Raw genomic sequence first — 9,246 nt, 5'->3', positions numbered from 1 at the left:
CCTTAAGAAACTTTAAATAATGCTGTCACGTAACAAATCTGTTCAAATATAAAATTAAATGAATTGCTAATTACTACATTGAAATAAAAATGTAAAGCCTGCACAAATATTAGAAATCGTGAATATAAATAGCCTAATTAGGAATCATGTAAAGAATTAAAATAAAATATAAACAGTGCACATTTCATTTATCTATTAGAACATTTATGTAGTTTTGTTCGCTTGGCTGTGTCCTTATAAAAGTCCAAAAAGTCGTTTTTGATTATATGATGGCATTACGTTGCTGTCTTGCCGCCAGCCAATCGCTGCATTGCTGATCGTGGTTTCGAGTATCAATACATAGCCCCTTTTAAACCAACCCATGAACACGCAATTATCTCAGATAACTCAATCCAGCCATACTAATCATCAACAACAGGTGCGCTCGAAGGACCGAATTAGCCAGATCCTGTTTAGCGCGGTGATATCATCTTGGATGTGACATTTCATCTCGGATGTAATAAGTGACGTACGAAGAACGGGCCCCAGGGGTCCGTTCTTTGTACATGGATTACTCCGTTATCTGGATTTTTTGTTGATGATTTGACATGATCCAGGATTGCTAGATTCTCAGAAGCTCATCCCAGAGTTGCTGTCATAGCAACAGGTCCGTTAGCTCAAACCTGCTCGAGGGCAGGCTTATTTCACGTAAACAGGAATAGATTGCATCTTATCTTGCAAGCAGATATGAGCAGACTTAAAAGTCTGTCTTAGCCACTGCTGCTGTTTTTTTACAAGAGTACCCTATTGAACCTGGGGCAATAATAATTTAAAATAATAATAATCATTTAAAAGTTCATTTGAATATAATATTGTATGCTCTTTTTTGATTATATGATGTCATTACGTTGCTGTCTGGCCGCCAGCCAATCGCTGCATTGCTGATCGTGGTTTCGAGTATCGATACATCTGCCCTTTCCAATGCACACAAGAACACGCAGTAATCTCAGACAACTTCGTTTGAAGAACCTAATTAGCCAGAGATCAGTTTTCACGATTAGAAGACCTGGCATCTGTCAAAGTCTCTGAGATGTATTAAGTGACCCCAGGTGGGTCCAGCTAATGTGCTTAACCAGATGCTGATGCCTTTGCAGATAAGGTAATTGGTTCAAATTGAAAGGCAGGTCTTCATTTGTGTGTTGCTGTTTCTCACTGAGTGCAATGTCTCATCCTCATCCTGTCTCTGGTGTCCTGCAGGTCCTCACCTTCAAAGAGATCAACTGGCAGAGTCTGCGCATAGAGGCGGATGCCATAGAGAGTGACGAGCAGGATCTGGGCAGCACGCCACTGCGCCTCATTACCAATCAAGGACGCATACGCATCGCTCTCAAACGCAGGGTACCGTTTTGATAACAACTGGCTGTTCAAACATTTTCTCTCTTCATATCACGTTTGCCATAGTCACCTGGGATAATGACCAAACTAGTCCTAGGTTTTTCTCTGATTGTAGAGTTTGCGTGATTTTTCATCTTGCCTGGAAGATATCAGTAATTTTTGTGAAAAAGTAGATTTTAGCCCTAATTTAGACCATTTTGTATTGCAGTTTCATTCATTTCACATCAATGTTGATGTATTGACATGTGAGATTGTTTGATAGGGCATCATCTGTTGCATCTGATTGTATTATGTGTTGCTTTGGGATACTGGAAATAAGATCAATTCACCATTTTCATAATCATTAGAATTAGGGCTGGACAATATTGGAAAAAAATCTGACATTGTGATATTTGATTTTTCTGCAATATATACTGCGATTTAAAAAAATACAGGAATTTTTAACAGATTATTTGAATAGCTCTATTGGCTAAGAATTAATCATTCTAGAATGATTACAGTGATTTAGGGGAGTGCATCTTCATAGAAAATAAAAAATAATAAAAAAATAAAATAAGTATAACTAAAAAAACTATAACTTATGACTTATTTTTAGTGTAAACCATCCTTTTAGGGCTTAACAATTTGGGAAAAACTTGCAAATATGTGGAGTTTACACTTTGGTGTACTAAAAGAACCAACTCATACCTCTTTCAGAAACGATAAAGTAACCAGAGAAAAAAATGTTTTGTCTTTACTTGAGTTATCATAGACCTCATTGTTTTATGACCCATTCGTTATTACTATAAAATAATATTAATTATTATAATTTTTATTCTGATATATTATTGTCATAAACACTGCTCTTGTATGGCTTGTACAATGAAGATCCAAATGCAGCTTTATTAGAGGGTTATCCAGAATCAAAGTCCGAAACAGGCAAAAGATCATAACACAGGAAAAACAGTCCAAACAGGCGACTGGGCAGGAAACACAGGCAAGGGATATTTAGGTAACAGGCAAGAAGTAAAAAAAAAAATAAAACAGAAACAAGGGAATTGCTCAGAATTGCAGCAGACACTAACAAGACTTCGCAAAGACACAGGGAAATACATGGGGTATAAATAGGGAGAGACAAACAGGGTAACAAGTGGGAGGAGCTAATTAAACACCATGGAAACTAACAAGGGGAACCATGGAGACAAACAAGGCAGAGGGGCAAACAGCAGATGAGACCGGGCAAAGAATTGTGGGAAATAGAGTCCAGGATGGAAAGGCAATGGAGTAGGGAGGAGTGCCCTCTGGTGGATGTCCAAGGAACTCCGTCTGGTGATTGTGACAATTATTTAATAAAAATATTACATAAATTTAAATATGTAGAAAAAATTATACTGTAAAATGCAAAAGAGTAAAGTACAAAAATAGTATTTATTAAAAATAGTAAAAATAATTGTATTTTATACTAAGAAATACTAATAACTAGCATAGAGTAACTACTAAGAGTAAATACTAGTGCTGTCAAACGATTAATCCCGATTAATCACATCCAAACAAAACGTTTATTTTGGATGCGATTAATCGCGATTAATTGTTTGACAGCACTAGTAAATACTAATATTTACATTGTTTTTTCCTTCACTTTCAAATTTTGGCTTTAAAAGAAAAACAAAATCAGTAAAATAAAGTTATAATGAGCTACATGCATGTTAATGACCACAATGCCGCTTCACTTTGAAACATGCAGTGCATATATTTAATGAAATCGCAGCATTCACGGTAATTGCACTAATCCACATCGCGATTTCAGTTTTATTTCAATATATCGTGCAGCCCTAATCAGAATGAAATCATGTGTATTCTGTGCTGACGTTTCTTCCCCTTCCTAATCTCAGGTGAAGGACTGTAATGTCTTGGCCTCTAAGCTGCTGTTTATACTGGATGATCTGCTGTGGGTGCTGACAGACTCTCAGCTCAAGGCCATCATCCACTACGCCAAGTCTCTGAGTGAAGCCATGGAGAAGTCCTGCCAGCAGAGGAAGAGCATGGCTGCTGAGACACTACAGGTGCCACACTGTGTCCTTTAAATCAGTCTGTTACGAAAACAGATTAATGATCCATTAGATTCTTCTTATCAGCACTTTGTGTTTTACGATCAAAGATGAAAACGAAACCTTATCACCTTATGCTGCAGCTGGCTCGGACTTCATGACTGGTTTTAGTGTGGATTTTGAACACAATTGTAATTACAAAACAGCTCAGCAAAGTAAATGTAATGTAAAGCCCTCTATAATATATTAAATCCCAAGTCTACTCAGACGCAGCCGCTCCCTGTGAATGACGCAGCCAGTGCTTGAGTGTTTATTTATGTCTTATTGTATTGTGCACCAGACTGCGCCTCCCTCTCCTGGGATCCACTCTCTGTGGACTGAACCTCCTCCACCCGAAGCGGTCGGGACCCCGGGCACACTGGCCCAGTATTTTGACCTCCACGATGTCAAGGAATCATCCTACCACACTTTCATCTTGCGACTCGACCTGCATATCTGCAACGACAGCTCTTCAGATTCCGGTAGTGACTTTTCATCACTGTTACCACCAAGAGACATTAAAAGTCATCGAAAATTTAAATTCGTAAAAATTAAAATTGTCATTTACTCACCCTCATGTCATTCCAAACCCATACTACTTTCTTCTTCTGTGGAAGACAAAAAGAGACGTTTAACAGAATGTTCAAGCTGCTCTTTTCCAAACAATGAAAGTCAGTGGGGCTGTTAATGTGAGAAACAGGATGACTCTGAACCACTTTTGACTTTCTTTAGTGATGCATTTTTTGCCTTTTTATGGAAAAGAGCAGTTTGGACATATAAATGCATATTGTCTTTAGTGTTCTTTGAAAGACAGAAACTCATGCAGGTTTGGAACCACATGAATTGTTGAATGAACTGAACTAACTGATGGCTCACCCATGTGATTTCTCCTGTACACATAGATGAAGCTCCACCTCCAGGGATGCAGGGAGCGATGCAGCTGACCTTCCGGAAGCTGGGCTGTGATTATTACCCGTTTCACAGGCCAGGTGACTCTACTGCCGTTCATATGAGATTCAAATGAAACCTGCTTTACGCTTCAGAGGTTTTCATTGTACTTTTCAGTCTCAGACTTTGAGGTCATACCATACAAAATCAGTACCATTCAAAATTCACACTACCGTTCATAAGTGTGTGGTCGGTGAGATTTTTTAAAAAGCTTCTGAAAGAAGTCTCTTATGCTGAACAAGGCTGCATTTATTTGATCAAAATTACAGTAAAATTGTGAAATATTATTACAAGTTATAATTACCGTTTTCTGTGTGTATATATTGTAAAATAAAATTTATTCCTGTGATGTAATGCTGCATTTTCAGCATGATCACTCCAGTCTTCAGTGTCACACGATCCTTCAGAAATCATTCTAATATGCTGATTTGATTATTATTATCAATGTTGAAAACAGTTGTGCTGCTTCATATTTTTGTGGAAACCATGAGTCTTCAGGATTCTTTGAATAGAAAGTTAAAAAGAACAGCATTTATTTGAAATGGAAATCTTTTGTAGCATTGTAAATGTCTTTGCTGTCATTTGTGATCAATATAATGCATCCTTGTTGAATAAAAGCATTCATTTTTCCCCAAACTTTTGATCAGAGCTTTCATGTTTAGGTTCTAACTGTGTTTGCTGTCAGTGTATTGTGTGAAAGGTCTACTGTAGGATAAGAGGCAGATGTGCTGTGTTGTACAGGTGATGGCTGTCGGCACTGGGAGCGTCACTGCGGAGCGATGGAGTCTTTCCGGTAGTGACTTTTCATCACTGTTACCACCAAGAGACATTAAAAGTCATCGAAAATTTAAATTCGTAAAAATTAAAATTGTCATTTACTCACCCTCATGTCATTCCAAACCCATACTACTTTCTTCTTCTGTGGAAGACAAAAAGAGACGTTTAACAGAATGTTCAAGCTGCTCTTTTCCAAACAATGAAAGTCAGTGGGGCTGTTAATGTGAGAAACAGGATGACTCTGAACCACTTTTGACTTTCTTTAGTGATGCATTTTTTGCCTTTTTATGGAAAAGAGCAGTTTGGACATATAAATGCATATTGTCTTTAGTGTTCTTTGAAAGACAGAAACTCATGCAGGTTTGGAACCACATGAATTGTTGAATGAACTGAACTAACTGATGGCTCACCCATGTGATTTCTCCTGTACACATAGATGAAGCTCCACCTCCAGGGATGCAGGGAGCGATGCAGCTGACCTTCCGGAAGCTGGGCTGTGATTATTACCCGTTTCACAGGCCAGGTGACTCTACTGCCGTTCATATGAGATTCAAATGAAACCTGCTTTACGCTTCAGAGGTTTTCATTGTACTTTTCAGTCTCAGACTTTGAGGTCATACCATACAAAATCAGTACCATTCAAAATTCACACTACCGTTCATAAGTGTGTGGTCGGTGAGATTTTTTAAAAAGCTTCTGAAAGAAGTCTCTTATGCTGAACAAGGCTGCATTTATTTGATCAAAATTACAGTAAAATTGTGAAATATTATTACAAGTTATAATTACCGTTTTCTGTGTGTATATATTGTAAAATAAAATTTATTCCTGTGATGTAATGCTGCATTTTCAGCATGATCACTCCAGTCTTCAGTGTCACACGATCCTTCAGAAATCATTCTAATATGCTGATTTGATTATTATTATCAATGTTGAAAACAGTTGTGCTGCTTCATATTTTTGTGGAAACCATGAGTCTTCAGGATTCTTTGAATAGAAAGTTAAAAAGAACAGCATTTATTTGAAATGGAAATCTTTTGTAGCATTGTAAATGTCTTTGCTGTCATTTGTGATCAATATAATGCATCCTTGTTGAATAAAAGCATTCATTTTTCCCCAAACTTTTGATCAGAGCTTTCATGTTTAGGTTCTAACTGTGTTTGCTGTCAGTGTATTGTGTGAAAGGTCTACTGTAGGATAAGAGGCAGATGTGCTGTGTTGTACAGGTGATGGCTGTCGGCACTGGGAGCGTCACTGCGGAGCGATGGAGTCTCGTGCTCAGTGGGCCGCCAAACTGCTGCAGGAGTTTCAGAGGAGGATGGAGGATCTGGGCATCCCTGGACCTCACTCAGAGCCAAATGTGTCCGCTAAAGACTCTCCAGCCAAAAAAATCAAGGGTAAACGCTACCCGTCCCGAATCCAACAATAAATGTTGGTGTTACTGTGGATGATTCATCATCAGTTTTGTTTTAATTTGTCTTCAAAGTGTCGCAACTTCTTCCTTTTCTGCTAATGTTACCTCAGAGTTTTCTCTCAAGAGCTACAGTTCTTACAATTTCCTAGTCTAAACACTAAAATATATATATATATTCCTCAAAAAATGGATGTATTTGACATGAGCATGTCTGGTTTTGTTTGCTTTATTGTGCTAGTTTCTTAATATTGAATTATTTTATGTTACGCAGATGGCGAATCACTGTCCAATTTCAGTCCTGAACGGACTCCGACCTCTCGGCGGACTTCAGCAGCCGCCCCGTCCTCAGGAACCCCGCTGAAGAGACTTCGCTCCAGCTGTATGGTGATCCGTGTGGACGACCTGGACATCCATCAGGTCTGAGACATCTCTACACAAACATACTAAATCATTGAAACTCGCTTGAGAATGACAGCCTTTATATTCTTATATACAATGCAGATTAAAAGTCCATCTGTTGTAATTTAATGTATTTTAAAATTAATTTTAAGCAGTATTTTTCAAAGTATTTTTACCTTTATGTTTATTTCCAGGTTTAATTTAGTTTTTGAATCCCATATGTGGATAATGTGTAATTTGAACAACACTTTAGCCATCTACAGCAAACCTTTTATTGTAAAAATCTGTAATTATTTTCTTCTGTTGTGCATACACAGACTGCTAAAAGAGGAAGTACATGTTTTGTATTTGTTTTTGCTCTTTTACCACAAGCTTGTATACTCATGCTTTTAAAGTGATACAAGTCAGTTCCGTCCAAAATTAGACTTGCCTTTCAAATGAAATCTGCTTATGTCATCCCTTTTTCATCACAAGGATAAAGCAGCATGTGATGTGTTGCTGATGTTATGCTTTGGTTATGCTGTGGTTATCAAATTAAGAGCAGAAATGGGAAGTTCAAGGGCACGATGAACATTTTGATTAGTTTCATTGAGAGAAATTGGACACGTTACACTAATTCAGAAAATGTTTGTAAAGAATCTCTGATACATTCATGTGTAACGTTTTCTCGCGTTTACAGTTATCTCGGTAGCTCAAAAGAGACATAAGTGTGTACTCTTAAAGCTACAGTTCTCAAAGTTATCCAGTGTGATAAACAGAAAATATGGAAATAAAAGTCATAAATCTTACCCTCATGTATAAGAAATGATTTAACCGCTCACTTGTTCTGGCACAGACAACCCTGGATTCAAATGTTTGGGGTCAGTACTTAATAAATGTAGTTCTTTTGAACTTTCTACTCATCAAGCAGTCCTGAAAAATAGAAATATAAATCAGCACAACCGTATTCAACATTGATAATAAGAAATGTTTCTTGAGCAGCAAATTCATATTAGAATGATTTCTAAAGAAGGATCATGTGACACTGAAGACTGGAGAAATTATGCTGAAAATTCAGCTTTGCATCACAGGAATAAATTACATTTTAAAATATATTCAAATAGAAAACATTTATTTTAAATAGTAACAATATTTTAAATTTTTTTAATTGATAGTGTATCTGGCTATGAGTTCTGCTTTTTAAAATGATTAAAATTGAACTAAAGCCCAGAACACTCTGTAGGACAAAAGCTGGCCACCGTCTCATCTTTTACATAAGTCCCAGATCTTAGCCAACTTGTGCATTTGCCCGTCAATGACAGTCTTCTACAGATCAAGTTGAGAAGCTTAAGTCAAAAGATATATAAATAAAACGCATCCGTTATTAAAACCCCAATCTGTTGCTATAGGTGTCCACTGGAGGCCGTCACAGCAAGAGAACACAGTCTCTCCTCTCCTGCAACCGCAAATCCTTACATCTCCCAGACAGCACTCCTGCAATTCACCTTCAGTTCACTGAATACTACTTCCCTGATAACCCTGGACTTCCTGGTGTGTTAGCTATGATTTGTCATGTTCATTGATCACTATGTTTAATGCGTATCATTCATATTTAAAAACTCACATTCTTGCTGTGGGAAAGAGTTTCATTTATCTAAGTCTAATTTTTGTTTTCCTCCCACTGGCCCTTTCTCTCTCTAGTACCCTGCTCTAATCTTTATGCCCAGCTGAATGGTCTACAGCTGTATCTGGATGCTCCAAGTGTCTTGTGGGTGACTCTGTTCTCACGGGGTCTACACAAGACGCTAGATCAGGTCAAAGCCTTCTACCACCTCCAGGACAGCAGCAAGACGGACGAACACATCGATGTCCGCCTGGATGCAACACAGCTGAAGGTAAACCAGCAGATCTGATGTGCTTTGAAGGGAGGGTTTTGTAAAAGTAAATATAGATATAGAAGCTTTTGGTGCTTTTTTTCCTTTTCTTTATCATAGACATTCCTATTTTTCGTTGACCCTTAAAAAAGTTGGTTCATTAAAGGTGTCATATGATGTTGCTAAAAAGAACATTATTTTGTGTATTTGGTGTAATGAAATGTGTTTATGCAGTTTAAGGTTTAAAAAACACATTATTTGCCACATACTGTACATTATTGTTTCTCCTCTATGCCCTGCCTTTCTGAAACGCGTCGATTTTTACAAAGCTCATCGGTCTGAAAAGCGAGGTGTGCTCTGATTGGCCAGCTATCCAGTGTGTTGTGATTGGCCGAATACCTCAAGCATGTGACAGAAA

The 9,246-nt window shown here is 37.7% G+C and overlaps 1 protein-coding gene across 1 annotated transcript in view; it reads left to right on the top strand.

Annotated features, from left to right (window-relative positions):
* The window catches only part of LOC107672988 (UHRF1-binding protein 1-like), a 40,448-nt gene that overhangs the window by 18,287 nt on the left and 12,915 nt on the right, over window positions 1–9,246 (top strand). The window contains exons 6-13 of the mRNA XM_016466390.1: window positions 1,237–1,377; window positions 3,246–3,416; window positions 3,742–3,922; window positions 4,343–4,429; window positions 6,389–6,559; window positions 6,848–6,993; window positions 8,364–8,505; window positions 8,656–8,849. Coding sequence (XP_016321876.1) covers window positions 1,237–1,377; window positions 3,246–3,416; window positions 3,742–3,922; window positions 4,343–4,429; window positions 6,389–6,559; window positions 6,848–6,993; window positions 8,364–8,505; window positions 8,656–8,849 — 1,233 coding nt within the window. The remainder of the gene's footprint in view (window positions 1–1,236; window positions 1,378–3,245; window positions 3,417–3,741; window positions 3,923–4,342; window positions 4,430–6,388; window positions 6,560–6,847; window positions 6,994–8,363; window positions 8,506–8,655; window positions 8,850–9,246) is intronic.

This window comes from Sinocyclocheilus anshuiensis, unplaced genomic scaffold (assembly GCF_001515605.1).
Source record: "Sinocyclocheilus anshuiensis isolate Anshui unplaced genomic scaffold, SAMN03320099.WGS_v1.1 scaffold453, whole genome shotgun sequence".
NCBI classification, from domain to species: domain Eukaryota; kingdom Metazoa; phylum Chordata; class Actinopteri; order Cypriniformes; family Cyprinidae; genus Sinocyclocheilus; species Sinocyclocheilus anshuiensis.
Note: the sequence above shows the minus strand (reverse complement) of the source record. Positions and strands in the feature narration are given on the sequence as shown.